Below are 25,612 nucleotides of genomic sequence, written 5' to 3' on the forward strand. Positions count from 1 at the left end.
ACCTGGTGGCGAGGATGGGTCACTGCACTCACACAGCCTTCCCGCCCTCACCCCTTCCCAGCCACACCGCAGACTGCGACCCCTGGGTGAAGGTAGAAGCCCAGGGTGGGAGGCTCAGAGCTCAGGGGACCCAACAGCCCAAGAATTGCAGACGCAGCCCCATTGCAGTGTCTATGAGCGGTTGGCGCTGGGCGCTTCTCTGTCCCCCCGGGGTGGCTCTGCCCAGCCCTGACCCCGCCGCCAGGCCCCTCATCAGTGAGGAAGGGACTGTGAGCCAGCTCTGTGCTAGGGGCCACAAACATGAGCTCAGCGGCCCTCCCAGCCCCGTCATAAGGTAGAGACAGCTGTGCCTTTTCCACAGGAGGACGTGGGTTCACAGACGTTAAGCGAGTGGCACAGGCACACAGCCTGTACTGATGGAGGCGAGTGTCAGACCAGGTGGCTCTCAGCCCACAGCTGTGCCCATGAAGCCACAAGAGCTCTAAACCAGTAGCCTGCACTTTGGCTGGACATCGAAGAATGCCAATGCCTGGGCCGCACCCCGGAGGGTCTGACGACCCAGGCTCCGTCCGGATCTGACGGGCAGCCAGGATGAGCGTTAAATGCACCCACCCTGTTTCCCATCCCCTGGGACCCACCTAAGGCTGTCCAGGGAGGTGCACTCTCTGGACAGGGCCTGGCGGAGCCCGCCCCTTGCCTCCCGCTGCGAGGGTAGAGTCGGGGTCCTCCAGCGTGCCACGCTCTCTCCCCTGCCCCGTCACTCCACATAGCCCCGCTGCAGCTGTGAGCCGTGTGAACAAAGTCCCCCCAGGGCTTCTCAGAGCTGGTCCAGCCTTCCCTGGAGGGCCCCTGTGGCTGCGCTTCTAGTGTGTCCCACCCTGCTGGGCTAAATGGGGTGGCTGGGCCCACCCGGGCTCCTCGAGGTTGGGCAGCCCCTTCCATGCCCCCCGTGCTGCTGGTCCCGGGACCTCACTCCGAGAACCACTGCTTTACTAAGCAGAGTCACTTAAAGAGTGAGCGGGGCGGGCGTTTAGACCTGGTTGAGACATCCACATCCCTCTTGGAGCACCTGTGTTCGGTCAAGTTCATGTTCCAGCTTCCAAGACTCCCTGTCTGCTGTTGGGCCCCCTGGGAAGCAGCACTGATGGCTCTTGTAGTTGGGTCAATGCCACTCACATGGGAGACCCGGATTGCATTGGCCTGGCCCATTTGGGGGAGGGACCAAGCAGATGGCAGTTCTCTCTGCCTCTTTCTGTTTCTCTCACTCAAATAAATTATTTTTAAAAATTAAGAATGGGCCGGCGGCTCATTAGGCTAATCCTCTGCCTTGCGGCGCCGGCACACCGGGTTCTAGTCCCGGTCGGGGCACCGGATTCTGTCCCGGTTGCCCCTCTTCCAGGCCAGCTCTCTGCTGTGGCCAGGGAGTGCAGTGGAGGATGGCCCAAGTACTTGGGCCCTGCACCCCATGGGAGACCAGGAAAAGCACCTGGCTCCTGGCTCCTGCCATCGGATCAGCGCGGTGCGCCAGCCGCAGCATGCCGGCCGCAGCATGCCGGCCGCGGCGGCCATTGGAGGGTGAACCAACGGCAAAAAGGAAGACCTTTCTCTCTGTCTCTCTCTCTCTCACACTGTCCACTCTGCCTGTCAAAAAATAAAAAATAAAAATTAAGAATGAAAAGTGAGAGTTGCAGACCCAGAAGGCCCTCGTTGCTCCAAGGGCTTGCCAAGCTCCCTGTACCTGGCCCACCACATCCCATGAACCACCACGGCTGGCACCACTGCCCTAAACCAGCTCAGCATCAGACTGAACTCCAGCTTCCCCTGGGTGGTTCTTCTCCTGGCCCGAGCTCCAAGGTCATCCCACCTGCTCGCCCACCCCTCGGCCAGCCCCGTGCTGGGCCGTCTGCAGGGTTCAGGGCACTCCGAGGTATGCATGCGTAGGGCCCCGGGCCGGCCCTGAAGCGTGGCTGTAGCTCCCCTGATGACAAATAGTACCCCTCTTGCTCTTTCAAGTGGCCAGGACAGGAAGCCACACGGCCGCAGTCCCCCTCAGCAGCATCTGACACAGTGGCTCGCCTCCTCCCACCTGCCAGGGTCTGCCCCTTCCTCCCCCGAGCTCCTTCCCAGAATCCTTTGCAGCTCCCCCTGCGCCCCCCCCCCCCCAGGACCTCCACACTCTGCAGTGCAGCCTCAGCCCTGGGTCCTCTTCCCCACCCCCACCTCTGCCTTCCCTCGGCCATCCCAGCAGGGACTTGGCTGGCAATGCCCAACTTCCTCTCTCCTTGTGTCTAACTGCTTGTGTGGCACCTCCACATGGATGCCCCGTGGCTCACCAAACTGGCCCCATGTCCTACGTGGCCATGTGGCCCCACAGTACAGCTCTGGCTGAGACTCCTGCAGCCGGAGCAGGTGTTCCGGCACAGAGGGTTGAGCAGCCGCCTGCAAGGCCTGCATCCCGCATCAGAGCACCTGGTTCGAGTCCTGCCTCCTCCACTTTGGATCCAGCTCCCTGATCCTGCACCTGGGAAGCAGGGCCCAAGGACTTGGGCCATCTTCCACTGCTTTCCCAAGCCATAGCAGAGAGCTGGATTGGAAGTGGAGCAGCCGGGTCTCGAACCGGTGTCCATATGGGATGCCGGCACTGCAGGCGGTGGCTTCACCCGCTATGCCACAGCACTGTCCCTCAAATAAATTTTTTTTTTTGACAGGCGGAGTGGACAGTGAGAGAGACAGAGAGAAAGGTCTTCCTTTTGCCGTTGGTTCACCCTCCAATGGCCACCGCAGCTGGCATGCTGCGGCTGGCGCACCGCACTGATCCGATGGCAGGAGCCAGGTACTTCTCCTGGTCTCCCATGGGGTGCAGGGCCCAAGCACTTGGGCCATCCTCCACTGCACTCCCGGGCCACAGCAGAGAGCTGGCCTGGAAGAGGGGCAACCAGGACAGAATCCGGCACCCCTACCGGGACTAGAACCCGGTGTGCCTGCGCCGCAAGGCAGAGGATTAGCCTAGTGAGCCGCGGCGCCGGCCCAAATAAATTTTAAAAACTGACCATGTCCCTCCCCAACTCCCCACAGCCCTCCTCGTCCCAGTTAAGGGACTCTCAGTCCTCAGAGCTGCTTGGGCCCAAGCCTCAGGGTCACCCCTGGCTTCCCTGTGGGCCAGCATAGGCCGCTTCCTCCACCCCTCCTCACCAGGGCACAACCTGCCAATCAGCAAGAGCCCCCTCCCTGCCCCCTCCCCCACATCTGCCTTCCTCCAGGACCCTCAGCCTTGCTGCCCAGTGCCCTCTCCTCCCCGCTACCCCTCCGACCTTGTCTCCCGCTCTGTGCCCCCTCACTCTGCTCCAGCCCCACTGGTCCTTGCTCTTCCTCCACTGTGGCCAAGCCGGTGCCTGCCTCAGGGCCTTTGCCCTTGCTGGCCCAGCTGCCAGGATTCTGAGGCAGCTCATCCCGACTGCTTCAGGGGTCTCCTTCTCAGTGCACCCCCACACCCTTACTGCTTCTCCTTTTCCGGTGTCGCCCGACACACCACGCAGTCACTCAGAACAAGGGCGGGGCGGGGGCAGGGCCTGCGGAGTGCTGCCCGCCTGGAAGTGCCTGGCCCACAGGGAGCCTCGTTCTGTGCGGGGGCAGCCTGCCCTTCCCTGCAGCTCCTCCGCCTCGCCCCTGCCCCCACCCCAGCAACAGGAATGGTCCCCACTCACGTGGGCTCCGAAGCTGGTGGCCAGTGGCTGATGCTCTCTTTGCAGCCTGGGTCCCTGGGACCTTGAGAGGTGGAAGCCCTTCTCTGGGGGGGCTCAGCCCACCAGGAGTTCTCCCAACCATGCCTGGCCCGGCGTGAGGGCTCTGGGAGGCGTGAGCATAGGGGAATGTGTGTGTGCGTGTGTGTGCACAAGCTTGCACGGGGACTCCTGACCCTGCAGCAGGCCGGCTCAGCCCCATCCACTGACTTCTGTGAAAAGCCATGAAATCTCCCAGTAGTGTCATCTGTCACATTTAACTTGCATTGATTTGTGTATTTATTCATTTTACTTGAAAGAGAAGCATGCAGAGAAAGACGTGCTGGCGTTGTGGCATAGCGGGAAAAGCCGCCACCGTCAGCATCCCGTATGGGTGTGAGTTCGAGTCCCAGCTGCTCCATTTCTGATCTCATTCCCTGCTAATGTGCCTGAGAAAGCACCAGAGGATGGACCAAGTGCTTGGGCCCCTGCACCCATATGGGAGACCCAGAAGAAGTTCTTGGCTCTTGGCTTTGGCCTTTGCAGCCTTAGCCATTGCACCATTTGGGGAGTGAACCAGCAGATGGAAGACCTTTCTTTCTCTCCGTCTGTGTGCATGCGTGTGTGTGTGTGTGTGTGTGTGTGTGTGTTTAGCTCTGCCTTTTAAATAAATAAAATAAATCTTTTTTTTTTTTTGACAGGCAGAGTTAGAAAGTGAGAGACAGAGGCAGAGAGAAAGGTCTTCCTTCTGTTGGTTCACCCCCCAAATGGCTGCTATGGCCGACGCACTGCGCTGATCAGAAGCCAGGAGCCAGGTGCTTCCTCCTGGTCTCCCATGCGGGTGCAGGGCCCAAGCACTTGGGCCATCCTCCACTGTACTCCCGGGCCACAGCAAAGAGCTGGCCTGGAAGAGGAGCAACAGGGACAGAATTGGCACCCCAACCGGAACTAGAACCTGGAGTACAGGCGCCGCAGGCAGAGGATTAGCCTAGTAAGCCACGGCACCAGCCAAAATAAATCTTTAATAGAGAGAGAGCAGTGGAAGATGCCCAAGTGCTTGGGCCCCTGCCATCCATGTGGGAGACCCAGATGAAACGCCTGGCTCCTGACTTCAGCCTGGCTCAGCTCTGGCCACTGTAACCATTTGGGGGAATGAAACAGTTAATGAAAGTATCTCTTGGCCGGCGCCGCGGCTCACTAGGCTAATCCTCCGCCTAGCAGCGCTGGCACACCGGGTTCTAGTCCCGGTCGGGGCGCCGGATTCTGTCCCGGTTGCCCCTCTTCCAGGCCAGCTCTCTGCTGTGGCCAGGGAGTGCAGTGGAGGATGGCCCAAGTGCTTGGGCCCTGCACCCCATGGGAGACCAGGAAAAGCACCTAGCTCCTGGCTCCTGCCATCGGATCAGCGCGGTGTGCCGGCCGCGGTGGCCATTGGAGGGTGAACCAACGGCAAAGAAAGACCTTTCTCTCTCTCTGTCTCTCTCTCTCACTGTCCACTCTGCCTGTCAAAGAAAAAAAAAGTATCTCTTTCCCTCTCATTCTCTCTCTCCCTCTCTCCCTCTCCCCCTTTATATATATATATATATATATATATATATATATATATGTATATGTATATCCTATATATAACTCCAACTTTCAAGTAAATAAATAGAGAGAGAGATAGAGAGAGAGAGAGAGATCTCCCATCTACCTCACTCCCTAAACTCCTGCAACAGCCAAGGCCAGGGCTGGGCCGGGCCAAGCCCAGGAGCTGGCAACTCCATCCAGGTCTCCATCCCACGTGGGTGCAGGGATCCAAATACTTGGGCCACCATCTGCCACCCTCTACATTAGCAGGAAGCTGGGATCACAAAAACAGAGCCAGGATCCAACCCCAGGAACTCCAACACGGGATGGGGGCGTCCCAAGCAGGGTGTTACCCACTGTGCCAAATGCCCACTCCCATGTACCTTTCCCAATGTGAGTGTCACACCTCATTCCCTGTCCCCTCCTCCAGCCGCCACAACTGGCTCTCACCTGCCAGCTCTCTCCTCTGTGGGCCTCTGTGGGGCTCTGCCCCAGCTCTGAATCCCACTCCCTCCCTGCCCAGCTGCTCTCTGGGTGGCAAGGCCAAGGCCTGGGGTTCACCAAGAGAGGCTTCCTGTGAGCCCCATCTGCCAAAGGGGTGTGATGTGGCCCCACGTGCACCACCAGGTAAAGCCCGAGCGGACCCCAGACCCGCTCTCTCTTCTGCAGGAGCCTCCCCCAAATAGGTCCTTTGGAGACCCAAGTGCCCTTGGCCAGGGCCAGATGGAGAGCTGGACTCTGGGCAGTATGAAGGCAGCCGTCTCAGGCGCCCTGGCAGGGGCCTGGCCGGCAGCTTCTAGGGCAGAACCAGCAGTTTTCCACGCCCACGTTCCCTAGAGCCCCTCCTCTCACCTGCAAGCCGCAGGAGCTGAACCAGAGAGCGCGGAAGAGGCTCCCGCTGCCTGACTGTCAGGATGACTTCCGGGAGCTTCGTGCAGTTACTGTCACCACTTCACCAGCTGGAGGAACCGAGGCCGGCCCGCAGAGATGAAGCCACGTGCCCGCTTGCCTTGCAGAGTCTGCAGTTAGCACAAGAAAACCCCAGGCACGCAGCAGGTGCTCGGCCACCAGAAGGCCACCCCTCCCCAGTCTGAGCAAGTTACCGAACGCCTCTGAGCTTCATAGTTTACAAGCACCACTGTTGATGGCGGCGAGTCTTTCTCTTCTGAAAGTACATTTGAATTTTTTTTCATTTCTTTTTATTTGAAAAGCAGAGGGACAGAGGAAAAAAATTCTTCCATCAGCTGGTTCACTCTCCAAGTGGCCAAAACAGCCAGGACTGGGCCAGGAAGTTCCGGGCAGAAGCCAGGAACCTGCAACTCCTTCCGGGTCTCCCATGTGGGAGGCAGGGATCCGAGTTCTTGGGCATCACGGGAGGCGGCTCAACCTGCTACGCCACAACGCAGGCCACAGGCACATTTGAGAGAACAGCTGACACACATGTGGCACTGAGTGTGGTCACCAACGCCAGGGATCAAGATGAGAAATGTCGTCTGTAGACCGGAACCGGTGTGCTTCTAGAACTCCAGTCCATCGGCTGGCGCTGCAGCTCACTAGAACACCGGGTTCTAGTCCCGGTCGGGGCGCCGGATTCTGTCCCGGTTGCCCCTCTTCCAGGCCAGCTCTCTGCTGTGGCCAGGGAGTGCAGTGGAGGATGGCCCAAGTGCTTGGGCCTTGCACCCACATGGGAGACCAGGAGAAGCACCTGGCTCCTGGCTTCGGATCAGCGCGGTGCGCCGGCCGCAGCATGCCAGCCGTGGCGGCCATTGGAGGGTGAACCAACGGCAAAGGAAGACCTTTCTCTCTGTCTCTCTCTCTCACTGTCCACTCTGCCTGTCAAAAAAAAAAAAAAAAAAAAAAAAAAAAAAAAAAAAAACAAAAAAACAAAACCTCCAGTCCTGGAGGACACCCCCCTCACAGAGGACCACAGAGGCTCCCTAAACTGAACTAGCACAATCCTTGGGATGCTGTTGTTATTCATGTGGGAGACTGGGAGCAAACTGCCCCCACAGCCTGCAAAGCCTTGGAGAGAAAGCCCGCACCCGCAGGTGAGCGCGGCAGGAGCCCTGCGCAGGCAGGGTCAGTTTCATCTCAGCCTCCGGAGAGACTGCGCAATCCTTTGTTCTTTATCTGCACATCCCTTATCTGTTCCCAGAAATGTCCTTCTCAACACTCACCTGGAGCCTGCTTTTTGGTGGCCTCTTTTCAGAGACAGTGTCTTTAACCAATCATGTTCTAAAGGAAGTAGCCATCTCCAACCCCCACTTACCTACAGCGCGCCTCGTGGGGCCACGCCAGGGTATGTTCACCGTGCAAGTGGAAACTGACTGTGCCGGGGCCCACGGATTAGGACTGCAGTGGGATGCCTGCGGGATACCGCCCAAGACTCACTAAAAGTCACAGGACTTGTCTGTCCGCAGCCTGAGTCGCTTCCACTCTGCCCTGGGTGAACAGACAACCAGGCAGACGGTGAGGGTTCCCATTCCCTGCTTCACTCCCCAGAGGTCTGCAAGGGCTGGCCCAGGCCAAGGTCAGAAGCCAGGAACTCAGGCCAAGCCTCCCACGTAGCTGGCAGGGACCCAGCTACGCACCCATCACCTGCTGCCTTCACCAGGGGTGCACGGGACTCGATCGGAGCATGACCCCAGGCACTCTGATATCAGATGCGGGCATCACAATCAGCAACTTCACCTCCAGGCCAAAGGCCTGCCCCTCATTTTAGCTGAAATCTTGACGTGCAGTCCTAACTCCTGACCCAAATCTGAACTTGTGTACTGCCCCCTGGATTCGGCGCTGCAGCCTCACCAAAACCAAAAACTCATGGAGTTCCTTCTTACTTTTTTCTGAGTTCCACTTTGATACTTTCTCCATCTATCAAGATCTGGACCTGTATTAACCCCCAAGGGACGAAAACAAATGTGATTGCATTCCAAGTGCAAAATTTGCACACGTTCTCTTCAAAAAGTGATATAAATAGATTTGATAGAATTTTTTTTCACCTATGCTGTCAAAAGTGACTTTCTTCAAATTTCTTCCAAATTCTGTATTAAAATTAAAAGGCAGGAGGATGCTCCTAGGGACCCTCCCACCCCATACTGAGTGCCTGAGTTCAAGTCCTACTCTGCCTCCAACTCCTGCTGCCTGCTTATGCGCCCCCTGGGAGGCACCAGACACAGCTCAAGTACCTGAGTCCCTGCCATTCACGTGGAAGATGCAGACGGAGTTCCAGATTCCTCGGCGAGCAGTAGACAGGGAGGGGACAAGGCATGGCACACCGGACACAGAGGTGGTTCACATCGCAGGCTGGATGGCACAAGATCTCATCACACAATGCAGACAGGTTGCCGGCGCCGCGGCTCACTAGGCTAATCCTCCGCCTAGCAGCGCCAGCACACCGGGTTCTAGTCCCGGTTGGGGCGCCGGATTCTGTCCCGGTTGCCCCTCTTCCAGGCCAGCTCTCTGCTGTGGCCCGGGAGTGCAGTGGAGGATGGCCCAGGTGCTTGGGCCCTGCACCCCATGGGAGACCAGGAGAAGCACCTGGCTCCTGGCTCCTGCCATCGGATCAGCGCGGTGCGCCGGCCGCAGCGCGCCGGCCGCGGCGGCCATTGGAGGGTGAACCAATGGCAAAGGAAGACCTTTCTCTCTGTCTCTCTCTCTCACTGTCCACTCTGCCTGTCAAAAAATAAAAAAAATAAATAAATAAAAAAGATCATAGATGTTAAAAAAAAAAACGCAGACAGATGTGCAATTTAAAGCCTGGAAGTTGCTTGCTCCTGGAACGTTCCTGCCTGCGGGTGATGGAAACTATGGAAAGTGAAGCAGAAGACAAGAGGGGACATCGGGTGGCCTGGGCGTTTGCAGTTCCGGGTCCTCGGGAGCTCTCTGCTGTGCCTGCAAGGGTGTCTTTAACTGTTTTCCCTACAAGCTCCAATTAAATCTTCCCTCCTCAGATTGCCCTAGTGCTTAGCACATGGCAGGTGTTCAGAAGTACCCACTGACTGCTCTCGGCTGCCAGTTCCCTTACCTTTCACACTGGGGCATTGCCGTCCAGGAGCAAGGGGTCTGAGATGCAGCAAGTGGTCAACAAATGCTATTACTGGAGCAAGCATTGTGGAGCAGCGGGTGGACACCCACGTCCCGTGCCAGAGAGCCAGCTCGAGTCCTGGCTACTGCACATCCTGCGAATGCATCCAGGCGGCAGCAGGTGATGGCTCAAGTGATGGCCCTGTCACCTACGTGGGACACCTGGTGGGAGTCCTGGCTCCTGACTTCACCTGGCCCAGCTTTAGCTGTTACGGAAATCCAGGGTGTGAGCACTGGATGGAAGATCTCTCTCTCTCTCTCTCTCTCTCTCTCTCTCTCTGTTGCTCCACCTTTCAAGGAGATGGAGATAATAAACAAACAGAAAAGGAATGGATGCTGCTGTGGTTATACATGCAGAGCAGGTGAGGACCGAGGCCTGCTGGAGGCAGGGACTGCGGGGCAGCTCAGAGTGGAGCAGGTGTCCTGGAACCCGGAGCGCCGGCCGGGAGGAACCAGCTTGAGCAGAGGCGTGGAGCAGGCATCGTGTAAAGGCGGTGGGGAAACCTGTGTGACTGGGTGAAGAGTAGGGGCGGGAAGGCGGGCCTATAGCTCAGGGGTGAGGACACGGGTGGGATGCCCACGCCCCTCATCCGAGTGCCTGGGCTCCATACTTGCACTGGCTCCTGACCCCAGCTTCCTGCTGACGTGGGCTCTAGGAGGCCGCTGGGCTTCTGGATCCTTCCTTATGCCCAATTCAGCCCCAGCCATCAAGGTGGGTAGGAGATCTCTCTCTCTGTCTCTGTCTGTCTGTCTGTCTGTCTCTTTCTCATACATTAATAAATTTAATGTAATAAAGAATTAAACAGAGGAAGATTGGGGCCAACTCAGAGACGGCCTTGAATTTCAACCTAACCTATTTAAATTTGACCCTTAGGCAGTGTAGAGAGCTAATGAATGTTTTTGAGCAAAGAAGGCACCTGCAGTAGTGTTTTGGAAAGATTGATTATGGAGGCCGGAGCTGTGGCGTAGCAGGTAAAGCCACCACCTGCAGTGCTGACATCCCAAACGGTTGCTGGTTTGTGTCCTGGCTGCTCCACTTTTGATTCAGCTCCTTGCTAATGTGCCTGGGAAAGCAGCAGAGGATGGTCCAAGTGCTTGGGGCCCTGAACCCATGTGGGATACCTGGGAAAAGCTCTTGGCTCCTGACTTCTGCCTGGCCCAGTGTTGGCTGTTTTAGCCTTCTGGGGAGAGAATCAGCCGAAGGAAAATCTCTCTCTCTCTCTCTCTCTCTCTCTCTCTCTATATATATATATATATATATATATATATATGTCGCTCCCCCTCTTCGTGGAGGAACAACACAGGACCCTGTGTTGTTCTTTCGTCTGCTCGGCCCTCCCCGGGTTTGCTGCTGGTTCTTCCCGGGTTGGCTACCGTCCCTTCCACCTCCGTGGAAGGGCGGTTCCCCCTGCCACATTCCCCACTTCCGCGGGGGAGCGGCACACCGCCGGCCGGCTCTCTCGGGGGCTGCACAGGTGTTCCCTCAGATAGATGTTCCCCTTAGATGTTCCTGGTGCATGTTGTCTCTCTCCTCCTTTATAGTCCTCTTCCACCAATCCCAACTCTGCTACCCACACGCCGAGTACGCTGCTCTCCTCCAATCAGGAGCAGGTCCTACAGTTTATTGGTTGAACTGGAGGCAGCTGCGTAGAAGCTGTTTCTCCCTTCCCAGCGCCATATTGTGGGAGAGCAGATGCATAGAATAAGTCTTAATTCCAGTAACTTAGTCTAGTCCGGGTTGCTCCCCACAATATATATCAGATAGACCAAGGGGTAAAGGAGAGGAAGCAGACGGCTCCAGTGCCTGGGTCCTTGCCACACCGTAGGAGACCTGGATGCGTTCCAGGCTCCTGGCATCAGCCTGGCCCAGCTCCAGCTGTTTTAGGAGTTTGGGGAGTGAACCAGCAGATGGAAGATCTTTCTGTCTCTGTATTTGTCTACCTTTCAAACAAAATAAAAATATATATATTTTAAGTATGACCATTTCATTCAGCTTCTATCTCTCTGATCCTGTGTGCAAGGAGATTAGCAGCAAGACAGGAGAGAGATCTGGATCTGAGCCTGGGCCCAGCAGCTTCCCACTGTCACTGAGCAGGTCCCTCCGGCTCTCTGAGCCTCAGCTTCTGCCCCCGTGGAATGGAGATGAGCGGATCTCTACCCAGCCTACCTCATCAGACGCCTGTGAGAATCAGAAGAAATAAAGAACGCACTCATGCACAAACTGAGCACCAACCAAGTGTCAAGTTCTTGATGCTGGGGAGACAGACATGCAGCACAAGTGTCCGGAAAGGGGACACGTGGTGACCAGTTATTGAGAGCTTACTGTAGACAAGCTCTTTCCACCTGTCATTGAATTCAGTCCGCAGCACACCATTGCCAGCTCGGACCTAGTATCAGACTTTTTTTTTTTTTTTTTTTTTGGACAGGCAGAGTGGACAGTGAGAGAGAGAGAGACAGAGAAAGGTCTTCCTTTTTGCCGTTGGTTCACCCTCCAATGGCCGCCGCGGCTGGCACACCACACTGATCCGATGGCAGGAGCCAGGTACTTCTCCTGGTCTCCCATGGGGTGCAGGGCCCAAGCACTTGGGCCATCCTCCACTGCACTCCCTGGCCACAGCAGAGAGCTGGCCTAGAAGAGGGGCAACCGGTACAAAATCCGGCGCCCCGACCGGGACTAGAACCCGGTGTGCTGGCGCCGCAAGGTGGAGGATTAGCCTAGTGAGCCGCGGCGCTGGCCAGACCTGTTTTTAACATGAGAGCAGAGGCTAGGCACCTCACCCACCGCCATTCAGCTCCCCAGGGCTCAAGGCTGACAGCTCCCACCCGTCCTTCGTCTGGTAGCTCCTTTTCCTGGTGGCCTGTCCCTGGTGTCCTGCCCTGGGAGCTCTCGCTCAGCTCTAATTCCAGCTCAGGCTTCGGGAAGCTCCCAGGATCCCTGATTGAGCCCCTGCTCCCCACAACCCCTATGGCACCAGGATGCTCTCGCTGGGCTCCAAGCCTTTGCAAAAGTGAGTGCCCCTGCAGCGAAACACATTTAAGCAGACACTCTAAATAGGCCATATGCACAGGCACCTGCCAATCACAAACACCAGGGAACTTCAAAAAGATTGTGGAATTAGAATAACTGAAGCATAGGTTGTCCGTTAGATGCACTTCCTCGAACTCTTTTAAGTCTCCCGCGGTATTAGTCTATCCTCCTTATTTATTTATTTATTTATTTATTTTGTGAGAAATAAATAAAAGATCCGGTCTCCTATTTTTTTTCTCCCAGGCCTCGTTGACCGCTGATGGATTAGGAGTGGGCCCTTGCGTGCGACCCCAGGCTTTGGAAGGCGGCTGGAGCTGGTCCCACCCTCCCATCGGCTGCCAGGGTCTGAGTACGCGGCAGTTCAGCCTCGCCCCGCAGGGGCAGAGCGGAGGTGGGGGGTGGGGGGCAGGCGCTGAGCCGGGATTAGCTCGGTGCCGCGGAGTGGCTAGAGCCGCGGTGCCACAGGCGGGCACGATGCCGCTGCAGGACGAGACCCTGCGGGAGGTGTGGGCCTCGGACAGGTAGGAGCCCCCCGACCCCCGGCCCCGCGGAGCACGGGTGCGGGGCTGGGGTGGGGGGAGCCGGGAGCAAGACAGGCCGCTTCCTTTCTCCCCGCAGCGGGCACGAGGAGGAAGGTCCCGGTCCCGAGGCTGAGCGGCGTCCCCAGCAGGTTCGCCACCCTTTGGGAGGGGCAGAAGGAGTCCCCGCCGCTGTCGGGTCGCGCAGGGCGGAGGTCCCAGGTGGAGCGGGAGTTGCACGTCGGAAGGTTCTGGGGGGAGGCTGTGTTCGGAGGCATGGGGTCTGGGGGCGTTGGGACACGGTGGGGGGAGCGGCGGTGCCTGGGAGGCGTCATCCTTCCCCTCCCCGAGAAGGGGCTGCAGGTCCCCTCCGGATAATCCACGGTTATTTCTGGCGGCTCAAGGGATTAGAGGGTGTCCGGCCGCCCTCGGAGCCGCCCCCGCTTTCCTCCTTGACCGCCCCCTCCACTCCGCAGCGACCCGCCCCGGGGCAGAAGTTGAGGAAGAAGAGGACCGAGGTGCCCGGGTCCCCCAGCGCCCCGGGATCCAAGCCCCGTCGACTCGGAGGTGGGCGGGAGCGAGGGTGCCCAGAGTGGGATGGGGACCCCGAGGGAGGAGCCTAGGGCGCGCCCCGAGGCTGCGGGAGGGGCGGGGCGCTGCGTCCCGGGCCCCGGGAAGCTGGGGGGCCCTCCTGAACCCCACGTTTCGGCTCAGCGGGGCGGAGGGGGCGGCCACGGGAGGAGAGCGCCCCCGACCCGGCCCAGGCCAGCGCGCCGCAGCCGAGCGTCTACGCCAAGTTCCTCCGGGACCCTGAGGCCAAGAAGCCGGACCCCCGGGAAACCTTCCTGGTAGCCCGCGCCCCAGGCGCCGCCGCCGATGGTGAGAGACGCAGCGCCGCCACCGGGGAAAGGGGCTGAGTGGAGAGGAGGGGCTCAGGGCTGGCAGAGAGGCGGACCCCTACGCGAACTGCCAGCCTCCGGCCTAGCCTTGGAGCCAGGGCCTGTGCTAAGCACCACGGTTAGGAGATCGATGCTCTAAGATGTCCACTTTCCTCCGTTTTACAGATAGGGAAACTGAGGCACGGAGCGTTCGGGACGGAGGAGGGCAGGGGAAACGGGAGTGGGGGCAGCGAGAGGTGCAGAGTGTAAGGGGGGACGCGGCAGGTAGAGGGGTGGGGACTAGATAACAGGTTTCCTCGGCTGCGACCCCCTCTCCCCACAAGCCCAGCCCCTAACCGTGTGGTTCCAGGAAGGTTCCAGTATTCCCCCACCTGGCTCCAGCAGGCAGGCTCCTTCCCCGGTAGCAATCTGCAGGGACTGGGCTCCCCGGAGAAGGGGACCACCCTAGCGCCTGCTGTGAGAGGTTTCTACCTACAGAAGAGGAGGAGGAGGAAGATAAGGAGGAGGAGGATGAGGATGAGGAGGAGAAAGAGCAAATCCTTGGGCCTCCCAAGAAGCCTCCGAAAGAGAAGCCTTCTGCGGCCACCAAGGAGAGGAGAGCCAAGGCCCAGGGTAGGCGGGCTGGGTGTGGGTGCGGCACGGTGGGGACGCAGCCCCTGACTTTGGTGCATCATGGATGCACGGGAGCTGTGGCCTCCTGAGGGCCTCCAGCAGGGGACGTGCTGATTTTGAAAGGTGGAGAGACAGGGACAGAGGCAGAGAGACTGAGTTCTACCCTCCATCCACTTTTTCACTCCCCAGATGCCCACAACAGCTGGGGCAGGGGCAGGCCAAAGCCAGGAACCCAGAACTGTATCCTGGTCTCCCACATGGGTGGTAGGGACCCAAGTACTTGAGCCGCCGCCACCTGCTGCCTCCCAGGAGGTGGAGTATCCCAGATTCAAGCAGGCGCTCTGATTTGGGATGCAGGCACCCCCAAGCGGTGGCTTAACCACCATGCCAAATACCGGCCCCCAACCAGGAGGTCCCTAACCCCTGGCAGTCCTTGAAGACAAAGGCCAGTGTGTGCTCTATCCCATCCCTGCCCTTGTGCTCTGTAAGCACAAACTCCGTCCAGAGCTCCTACATGGAGCGGCAGGGACCCACGTGCTTGGGCCGCCATCCACTGTCTCCCAGGTGCGTTTTCAGGGAGCTGGATGGGAAGAGAGGCAGGACTGAATCCCAGGCACTCCAAAATGGGATGAGGACGCCCCAAGCAGCAGCCCACCCAACCGTGCTACAGTGCCTGTCCCTGGTTAACTCAATGTGAATGATGGTTATGATTTTAATAAAAGTATCAAAGTGATTACAGTAAAAAGAAATCAGTGGATAACTACAATGAGGCTTCCCCCAGCCAGCACTTCACCCGCCAGGCCCCCCCAGTCTGGTCTGAATGTGCACAGACCCCCAGAACCTTGGGCCTCTGGTGGAGGGAGAGCAGTCTGTAGCAGGCATCTTGTAGGAGGTAGGGTGGGAAGCAGGACCCAGAGGTAGGCCTGGCATTCTTTCATCCTCATTTGCTCATTCAGTTGCTCCTGGTTAAGCTCCTGGTTGGCCCAGTGCTTTTTTTTTTTTTTTTCCTTGGGAAAAAGTGGACATGAGCAGAAAGAAGGCCGCGGGCCCTTGTCAGGCATTCTGGCTCCCTTGGGGTGGGGGTGGGGGTGCATTGGAAAACAGCCTGCATAGGCTTCTTGTCTCCCCCCACCCCATCTTCCATGTCCAGGGGACCTGGGCAGCCCAGAGCTGGCAACAAAGAAGAAACCTCTCCGCACTAAGAAGAAGGAGGCCGCAGCTGGGGAGGGGACCAGGGTGAGGAAGGCAAAGAAGAAAGGTGAGCTGCGCCTGGAGGAGCAGGGCCCTGGGACGTGGCGGGGACTGTGACCTTTCTCGCCTACACCTGCAGGGCCCAGTGAGGCCGAGCAGGACCCCCCCGAGAGCCCGTCCGCAGTGAGGAAGAAGAGCCCGGCGGCCTTGTTTCTCGTTGGGGAAGGCAGCCCCGCCGAGAAAGCTTCAAAGAAGAAAGGTGAGTGCTGTGGCATCCGGAGAGGGGGCTGGGATCCTGGGGTGCTGGGCACCCCTGCCTCCACCCTGGGGTGCCCTACAGGAGATGCACAGGGCCTCCTGACCCCCACGTCGACAGCTGTGTGACCCTGGCAGGTGTGCAGCCGTCCTAAGGCCCTGACCGGAGTAACGGAGGGTACAGCAAGGGTCTACGTGAGATTTGGGGCTCACGGCCTTGTTTCCCCTCCATGCCCAGGTACACCCAAGGGCCCAGAAGAGGAGAAGAAGGAGGAAGACAGTGAGGAGGAGGCGGCGGCAGCTGTAGCAACCAAGAACAGCAACCAGAAGGGCAAAGCGAAGGGAAAGGGCAAAAAGGTTAGGTCCCAGGGCAAGGCCTGAGGTCCCGCAGGGAGCAGTGGCAGGGGCCTGGGGTCACCTTAGCTCCCCTCTGCAGCAGGTTACAAGGACAAAGCCCCAGCCTTAGGAGAACAGGAGAGGCACTGGTGGGATCACCAGGCTAGGTCTGGCCCGCTCATCTGGTATCTGAGGTCTCCCCTCTGCGGCATAACCATCAGACATAGCCGGAGAGGTCCCTACCAGTCCCACGTGAAGAGATAGGGCAGTGGCACAGGCAGGTGGTGGCACAGGTGTGCACAGCTCTGGACACAATGACTGGTGGTCAGCTCTGCCCAGGAAAACCTTTCTATGCTACTGCCCTGAGCTCCCCACCCAAGACCGCCCACCCACCCAGCAACCAAACAATCCAACAAGGACTGTCAGGGCCCTCCAGCCTCCACCTGAGAGCCCACTGGGCAATCCCGAGGGTCAGAGGAGACTTAAAGCTTGGGAATATGGCCCCAGCCCACAGAAGCTGTGCAGGAAAGGGAGGCCCATCTGAGAAGAGATATCCACACGTCTCCAAGGTGCAGGGCCCAGGTCTCGGCTCCATGGGTTTATTAGTCTGTGCAGGAGTGGCCAGGTCTTCGGGGACTGATTCACAGTAACCAAGATCACCAGGTGCCGATGTATAAAAGGAAAGTCCAGTTTATGACCTCCCCAGAGGGAGAATGTGACTGCAGGGCCGCCTCCAGACCCACAGGCCCTGAAACTCACAGCTGCCGGAGCTCTGGGATAAGTCCCGGCTGTCTTCAGGTCACATTCCAAACATATCTGTGTGTTTCCCAAGTTTCTTCTGGAACAGGCCGGGGTGGAGAATAGATGGTCACTCGCCCCCAGGGCTCCTGCCCGCACCCCAGGGCTGTCTGTGTTTCGCAAATAGCATCTGATTCTCAAAAGACCCAGCCCAGGTTGCAGTGCGTGCCGTCCCCTGTGGGGAGAGCTAGGCTGAGAATCCATGGGGCATAAATGTGGTTAGCCGGAAGTCTCTTTCTGAGCCAAGTCTCTTTACTCAGCCATGTATCGGCCAGGCACTGCTGTATAACAAAGCACCCCCAGACTCAGCAGCTTAGCAGGGCAGCTCGGCCCCAGTGGTCCCGGGAGGTGGTGGCAGAGGGGTCAGCAGGGCTACAGTGGCTCTGGGCATGACTGGAAATGAAGGGGGCGCTTCGCTGTCTCGGTTGCTGGCTATGACTCCCTCCCACCGCTGGGCATGACAGCCAACGTCTCCTGGAACCCAAGAGACAGAGCCAGAGGAGCCGAAGTATCTTTTGCCACCCAGCCTTGGAAGTGACCCTCCCCCACACTGCTTCTTCCAACCCTGATAGCCTGTGCAGGCGGGCGCCTCTCAGGGGCCACTGGGGCCATCTGGGAGGGAGGCTGGCCACCACGTTCAGGAGGGCGTGCTGTGTCAAGAATCCTAGTAGGCGATACTTGCATGGGCTTGCCCTGCGCTGGGACACAGCCGTGTCCTCGGGAGGGAGGCAGTCTCAGGCTGGGCTGCACCTCTCCCCAAGCTGCTTCACTTCTCTGAACCTCAGCTTCCCCGTCTGAGCAGTGGAGACAACCGCCCCTGTGGGTTCTTGAGAGGATGAAATGAGTTCGGATTTGGAAAGGGCTTAGAACTATACGGCGCACTGCTGGCGTTTACGGGGCGCGGAAATCCACGGGGGCCTGTCCCAGGTGTCCACCCTCCCCATATCCACTTCTCAGATGAGAAAAGCGAGTCACAGCATGGTTAAGACAGAAACAGGACCCTCTGTGGCGGGCCCTGGACTGGAATCCAGACTGGCTCCAGAGCTTGGACCCTTGCCCATGAGCTAAACAAAATAACAAAGCAAAGTTTCAGGGAGCCCCCAGGAGCGGGCCTGCTGGGCTGCTGGGAAAAGTAGGGGGCAGGGGGCCCTGCTGTAAATGTGTTTCCCTGCGTACATAAAGCAGCTGGTGGTCTGGCCCAACTTGGGCCCATCCCACTTCCCCACCCCTGCACACACACACACACACACACACACATGCACACACACCCCTCGCGCTTGCCCAAGGCCTGCTGGGGTTGGGGTTGGGGGCGGAGCTGCAGGCTGAGGCACCCTCTGTCCCACGCAGAAGGAGGAGAGGGCCCCGTCTCCCCCCGTGGAGGTGGACGACCCCCAGGAGTTCGTGCTGCGGCCTGCCCCCCAGGGCCGGACGGTGCGCTGCCGGCTGACCCGAGACAAGAAGGGCATGGACCGGGGCATGTACCCCTCCTACTTCCTGCACCTGGACGCCGAGAAGAAGGTAGGCAGAGAGGCAAACAGGGCAGTGCGGCTGCCAGGCCAGGCTGAGCGAGGGCCACCCTGCCCTCTGCCCCATTGCCTGGCCCCTCCCCCCACCCCGTCTCCCACCTGCCTCCCCTCTCTCCAGGTGTTCCTCTTGGCTGGCCGGAAGCGGAAACGGAGCAAGACGGCTAACTACCTCATCTCCAGCGACCCCACCAATCTGTCTCGAGGAGGGGAGAATTTCATCGGGAAGCTGAGGTGGGGCCGGGCATGGGGCGCGCGTCAGCAAGGGGGCCATGACTCGCCGCCTCGCGTGCTCTGTGCCGCCAAGCCCGCCCACCTCATGGGATGCCCTGCACCTGTCCCAGGTCCAGGGTTCTCACGCTTTGATATGCAAATGGCTCAGTGGGTCTGGGGCGGCCTGAGGGCTTTCGTCTCTAGTGAGCACCTCCGGGAGGCTCACCTGCTGTGGGGCGGGGCTTAAGCTCCATCCATGAGGGCAGGGGCCACACCTGTCTCCTTTGTGGTTGAATTCCTAGCACCTAGCACACAGTAGGTACTCAGTAAATGAGGCACGATTGTGCTGTGTCTGCTCTGCTTGTCACCCAGGCCTCAGAGGTGCAGACAGAGCTGGCTCCCAGCCAGGTCCTTATTTCACGCTTGTGTTTAACAAAAGTCGGGGCATGACTGTGTCAGGGAACTTGCAGAACAACTTTTTTTTAGTTTGAAAGGCTGAGTGGCCCAGAGAAAGAGAGAGACAGACAGAGGGAGAGAGACAGATATCTTCCATCTGCTGGTGCACTTCTCAAATGCCCGAAACAGCTGGGGGCTGGGCCAGGCTGAAGCCAGGAGCCCAAGAACTGCATCTGGTCTCCCACATGGCCGACAGGGGCCAAGCACTTGGGCCATCTGCTGCTGTCTCCCAGGGTGCACATTAGCAGGGAGCTGGATCAGAAACGGAGTGGCTGGGATTCTTACTGGCACTCTGATGTGGCATGTGGGCGCCCCGAAGCAGCGGCTTAACCGCTGCACCACAATGCCCACCCCTACTTCCAAATGTTAGCCCACGCAATCCTCTTAGCAGCCGAATGAGGGAAATACTGTTGCTGCGCCCAATTTACGGATGGGGCAGTCGAGGCTTGGAGTTTGAGTGACCTGTTGAAGGTTACACAGCTAGTAAAAGATGGAGCTGGGATGTGAATGCTGCCTGGTCTGGCAGCTGTAGCTTCTAAACAGACCTCCCCATAGCGGGCAGCCTGGGGTAGGAGACATTAATCGCTCAGGTCTAAGACACCGTGGACACAGGAGCTGTCAGAGCTGCCTAGCTTGCAGGGTCTTGGGGCCCCCAGCTCCCTGCCTCTGCTTGCAGGTCCAACCTCCTGGGGAACCGCTTTACCGTCTTTGACAACGGGCAGAACCCGCAGCGTGGAGGCAGCGGCACGGACGTGGGCAGCCTTCGGCAGGAGCTGGCGGCCGTGATCTATGTGAGAACCCTGCCTGCTCCCACCCCCACCACGCTGCTCCCCACACTGGGAGGGGAGGGCTGACCTAACACACACCTCCCTTCCAGGAAACCAACGTGCTGGGATTCCGCGGTCCCCGGCGCATGACCGTCATCATTCCAGGCATGAGCGCGGACAACGAGAGGGTCCCCATCCGGCCCCGAAATGTGAGCCCCGCACCCGAGGGCCCTGTCTGCTGTGAGACCCACTGGTGGGGGAGCGGGGAGGCAGAAGGATGGGGGCTTCGCTCACCCCCGTCCCACCCCCAGCACCCCCACCCCCTGCAAGTATTATGCCAGGCACCTGAGACCTGCCCCATTGCAGCTGGAATTCTAGTAGCAGATGACAGAGCAGGCAGATACCGCGATGACTGAGGCAGGTAGGGAGCAGGTTAGAAAGGAAGAAAAAGGTGAACAGGAGGACAGTGGCAGGTGTGTGCCCAGTATCAAACAGGGCGGTCGGGTGGGTCTCGCAGACAAGGCGGGGGTTGCACAGGGTCTTGGAGGGGAGGGAGTGAGCCTGGAGGTATCTGGGGGCTGAGCGTTCAGACAGGGTCCAGCCACTGCAAAGGCCCTGAGACAGAGTGGCTGGTGGGCTTGAGGAACTAGGTGGCCAGGGCGGCTGGAGGGAGGTACACGTGGACAGGGGAGGCCGGGGGCAGACACGGCCTCGTGCCCAACTGGCTGTCACTTGCAGAGCAATGGGAGCAGGATTTTGAGTGAGGGAGTGGCGTGAAGTGTTTGTAAAGGCAAAGGTTGCGCGTGTCAGGTGCAGGGGGAGACGGGGAGTGGCCCCACCGTGCCGTGGCCTCCCCCAATGCCAGTCCTGCACCCTGCTCTCCAGCAGGCCCAGGAGTTCAGAGTGGGGTAACGTGCTCACAGGAGACTGATGTCACTTTACTCATTTAAAATGAAAAATAATACGCCTGTCAGCTGACTGCACATCTTTCCCACTGGAAAGTCACACCATCGGCAGTCAGAGGCCAGGCTGACCTGTGGGGCGCCGGCCCTGGGAGGGTTTACTTAGCCTGTGGGTCCCTCAGTTGCTCCTTCCACGCCTGAAATAAACACACAACCCTCCTGGACCCAGTGCTGCCTGCCTATTTGGGCACGGTAAGAAGTGTGCAGTGCTGCTTTGGGTCTTGTCATCAGCCTGTGGTGCGTTCATTCCACGGACTCTGTGTCAGGCACCGGAGAGCAACAGAGCAGTTAGCAAAATAATGTCTGATAGGCACCACGCACCAGGAACTGGTCCAAAAAACACGCCACACGCTGTTCACTTACACGGTCCTCACAACACTCCACTGTGAGGGAAACTGAGGCATAGATACATGAGTAAAATACCATTCCTGCTCTCAGAGTGTCTCATCCTGTCCATTGCAGTGCAGTGGGAGGAGTGGGAAGCCCGAGCCTTCTGGAAGCTCAAGGCTGATGGGTCAGGAAGCCTTGGAGGAGGTGACCTTGAGAGCTTCCCGCTCAGCCATGAATGTGAACAGGGAACAGGAAAGTCGGCAGGGAAATAGCTCCAGACGCGGCCCCTGTCTTTTAGAAGCTCTTCCCCGTGGACATTTTCTTTTAATGATTGCTTACCTGTCCGTCTCCCCAAGCTCACCTGTGAGTGCCTCCTAGCTCTAGAATGCCTGGCACATTCTTGAAACCAGACGCCAGCCAGTGGCTGCTTCCTGTACTCATGGGTACCTATGGCGCAATGGGTTTGAACAGATAAATATTAAGCACCAAGTATTACTCTAGCACCTGGAAGATATCAGTGAACAAAACAAAGATCTGCCCTCTTCTTAAAAAAAATTTAAAGGTGTATTTATTGATTTGAAAGGTGGAGAAACAGAGACAGATTTTCCATCTGCTGGCTCATTTCCCAAATGCCAGCAACAGCCAGGGCTGGGCCAGACTGAGCCAGGAGTCAGGAACTCTATCCGGGTCCCCCATGTGGGTGGCAGGGTGTCAAGGACTTGGCCCATCTGCTGCTGCCTTCCCAGGTACATTAGCAGGGAGCTGAGCCATAGCTCCGATATGGGATGCTGGTGTTGCAGGCAGCAGCTTAACCCGCTGCAGCATGACACCAGCCCCGAAGGTTTGGCCTCCGGAAGCTGGCATTTTAGTGGAAGAGATAGTAGAGAGATTGTGTCCGATGCCCCTTTCCATTTTCCAGCCTTCCACCTTGGCATCCCACAAAGCCCCCTTCTCATAGACGTGCGCCCTGCCTCCTGCCAATGCCCAAGCCTGCTCTCAGGGTACCCTTGATGGACATCCAGACCCAGGCTGTATGGCTGCTTACACATGCCAGGGTGTGCACGGGTGCCCAGTCCTCTTCTGTGTTCAGTCCTGAGCCATCCAGGCCACTTCTAACTGTCTTCTCCCTCTTTATCTCCGGGGGCTGCAGGCCAGTGATGGGCTGCTGGTGCGTTGGCAGAACAAGACATTGGAGAGCCTCATTGAGCTCCACAACAAGCCACCTATCTGGAATGAAGACAGTGGCTCCTATACCCTCAACTTCCAAGGCCGGGTCACCCAGGCCTCGGTCAAGAACTTCCAAATTGTCCACGCCGATGACCGTAAGTACCTGAGGGCCCAGCCCAGGCCTTTCCCCGTTCTTTCTTTCCCCTTATTATTTTTTTTAAAAGATTTTTATTTATTTATTTGAGAAGTAGAGTTATAGACAGAGGGAGACAGAGAGAAAGGTCTTCCATCTGCTGGTTCACTCCCCAGAATGGCCACAATGGCCAGAGCTGAACTGATCCGAAGCCAGGAGCCAGAAGCTTCCTTCAGGTTTCCCACGTGGGTGCAGGGGCCCAAGCACTTGGGCTACCCTCCATTGCTTTCCCAGGCCATCCCAGAGAGTTGGATGGGAGGAGGAACAGCTGGGTCTCGAACCGGCGCCCATGCGGCACCGCAGGTGGAGGCTTAGCCTAAGCCACAATGCTGCCTACCTCCTTTCTCTTTCACGTCCCATAGCTTGGCCCTAGCCTCCGGGTCACTTCCTCCTCCCTGGCTGTGACACTGCTCCCAGGAGCCTCAGATATCCCAAGCAGACGTCCTGGGACTCATGGTTCCAGGTTCTGGTTCTGCCACTGGTCAGAGCCGTGGCTGCACACTGGAACACTCTGGGTGAGACTGTGTCGAAATGTGTTGAGCGGCTGGAGTTTGCAAGCCAGAGAGCCCAGGCCCTTTGTGGTCATAGAAGGAGCTGAGGCTCCCAGGGGGTACCCTATGCCCAAAATCTCAGCTCCCCCAGGCACTTACCCTGGCCCTCAAAATGTCATTTACTGAACACGCAGAGTGCTTTCGGCATGCCAGGCACTGTTCTCAGGATTTCACAGATACTGAATCTTAATTCAACAACTCTGTGAGAGGTTACTATTACTTCACTTCCATCCTGCCCTCTGCTTAGCTCCTGGCTTTGGCCTGGCCCAGCCCTGGCCGTTGTGGCCTCTTATAGAGTGAACCAGTGGATGGAAGATCTCTTTCCCTCTCCTTTTCTCTCTGTAACTCTGGTTTTCAAATAAATAAATAAATAAATCTTTTTTTTTTTTTTTTAAATGGCTGTAGCAGGAATTTTTTTTAAAAGATGTATTTATCCGAGGGATTGGTGTTGTGGTGTAGCAGGTAAAGCTGCTGCCTGCAATGCTGGCGTCCCCTATGGATGCCTGGCTGCTCCACTGCTTTCCAGATCCCTAATAACGGTCTGGGAAAAGCAGCAGAAGATGGCCCGAGTACTTGGGCCCTTGCACCCACATGGGAGACCTGGACAAAGCTCCTGGCTTCAGGCTGGCCCAGCACTGGCCATTGTGGCTATTTGGAAAGTGAACCAGCTGATGGAAGATCTCTGTCTCTCCTCCTCTCTGTAACTCTGATTTTCAAATAAATAAATAAGTCTTTAAAAAAAAAAAAAGACTTATTTATTTGAAAGGAAGCGTGACACAATGAGAGAGGAGAGAGAGACAGAGAAATCTTCCATCTGCTGGTTCATGCCCCAAATGACCACAATGGGCATCACTGGGCCGGGCTGAAGCCGGGAGTCTGGAACCCCATCTGGGTCTCCCACGTGGGTGACAGGCACTCAGATACTTGGGTCATCATCTCTGCCTTGCCAGCTGCATTGGCAGGAAGCTGGACCCAAAGTGGAGTGGCCGGGACTCAAACCTGCACTCTGACGTGGGAAAGGGGTGTCCCAAGCTGCAGCTTAACCCGCTGTACCACAAGGCTGGCCCTGTAACAAAGAATATTAATCCAGCATTTCTGAGGGTTTACTCTAAGTCTTTTCCCAAATGAGGTCAAAGGCCTACCCTCAAGGAGTTTGGAAAACAAGATGTACTGGGAACACCGCTAAGTAAAAATGTCCCTGTTGCAATTCTAGAGGAGAGGTCCCCTCTGGGGTGAGAGTTTGGGACTCCACCTTCTCAGGGTTGGGCCCACACAGCCCCTCCGCCACTGCACCCCAGGGACGTGCCCCTACTGTCACCTGCCCAGTGAGCTGGGGGCTGACCGCTCTAGATCACTTTTCCGGTTTGGGGTTGTTGTATTGTCAGCAGCTTCTGAACCTGATGGAAGCTGGGGGAGGTGTTGAGATTGGGGCTGGGAACCTGGCCTGGCCCCGAGAAAGGATGAGGGTGAGTGGGGTCACTGGCCGAGGTCAGGAAGGGGGCAGGGGGTGAGCCCAGCATCTCAAGTGGGGCTTGGGGGCTGGGATGGAAAAAGGTTGGAAAGGCAGGGTTCTGGGCTTGGCTGAGCTTGACAAGGTACTTCAGTACTCGATGAAGTGGCTGCTAGAGACATGGCCCTGGGCCGTCACCGATAAGGTCCCTGCCCTTGGGGGTGTACAGCGTAACAAGCCCTAAAGCTACAGGTGGGGCTGGTTGGGTGAGATAAGAAGGGGGGATGGGTGGAGGGGCAGTAGGGAGATGGAGACTGAGGCTTGGGGGTCCAATGCAAAGAGGGGAGATCTCCCCCCCCACACACACACCTTGAGGGCGCTGTCTGCCAGGATCCCGGTCAAGGGAGTCTCAGTCGCTCTCCGCTTGTTGTCTTCAGCCGACTACATCGTGCTGCAGTTCGGCCGCGTGGCGGAGGACGCCTTCACCTTAGACTACCGGTACCCACTGTGCGCCCTGCAGGCCTTCGCCATCGCCCTCTCCAGTTTCGACGGCAAGCTGGCTTGCGAGTGACCCCCAGCCGGCGGCCAGAGACTCCCGCAGGGTCCCTCCACGGAAGCCCCAGCGGGCGACTCCCCCCTTCCCCACACACACACCCAGTTGGAGGCTGACTCCTCACTGCCTCTCGGTGACTTCCGTCCTCTCCCCAATCTGGCACAGCCCCGGCAGGAGGGGCTCCGGCGGCCGGTGGACCAAGAGGAAGAACATCTGGGTTCGGAGCGGCACATCTGCAGCGGAGTCGGCCCGCGCCGCGCCCGCCCCGCGCCCCAGTCACTTCCTGTCGGGAGCAGTAGTTGGTGTTGTCTTAACCTCCTCCCCCTACACTGGGGCAGCGCGAGGCCGGGGAGCCGGGGCGCGTGGGTGACGGGGACTAGGACCAGACGCCCACATCTCCAATAAAGCCTTGTTCCTGGCTAAGGGCATCGGGGGTTCCTTG

General features: G+C 58.1%; 1 protein-coding gene across 1 annotated transcript; it reads left to right on the forward strand.

The window, feature by feature from the left end:
• Positions 1 to 12,662: 12,662 nt before the first annotated feature.
• On the forward strand, positions 12,663 to 25,593 carry TULP1 (TUB like protein 1; the record flags this gene model as incomplete). Its single annotated transcript, XM_089333544.1, has 14 exons — positions 12,663 to 12,745; positions 13,015 to 13,066; positions 13,391 to 13,481; positions 13,629 to 13,793; positions 14,291 to 14,425; positions 15,576 to 15,683; positions 15,756 to 15,875; positions 16,110 to 16,228; positions 18,353 to 18,523; positions 18,650 to 18,762; positions 19,874 to 19,988; positions 20,075 to 20,173; positions 22,407 to 22,578; positions 25,055 to 25,593. Coding segments are annotated over 14 exons (1,677 nt in total), but the record flags the coding sequence as incomplete, so codon positions are not given.
• Between the last annotated feature and the right edge of the window lie 19 nt (positions 25,594 to 25,612).

The sequence above is a fragment of the Oryctolagus cuniculus genome, chromosome 5 (genome assembly GCF_051225735.1).
Source record: "Oryctolagus cuniculus isolate XC-2025 breed Fujian yellow rabbit chromosome 5, ASM5122573v1, whole genome shotgun sequence".
Taxonomy (NCBI): domain Eukaryota; kingdom Metazoa; phylum Chordata; class Mammalia; order Lagomorpha; family Leporidae; genus Oryctolagus; species Oryctolagus cuniculus.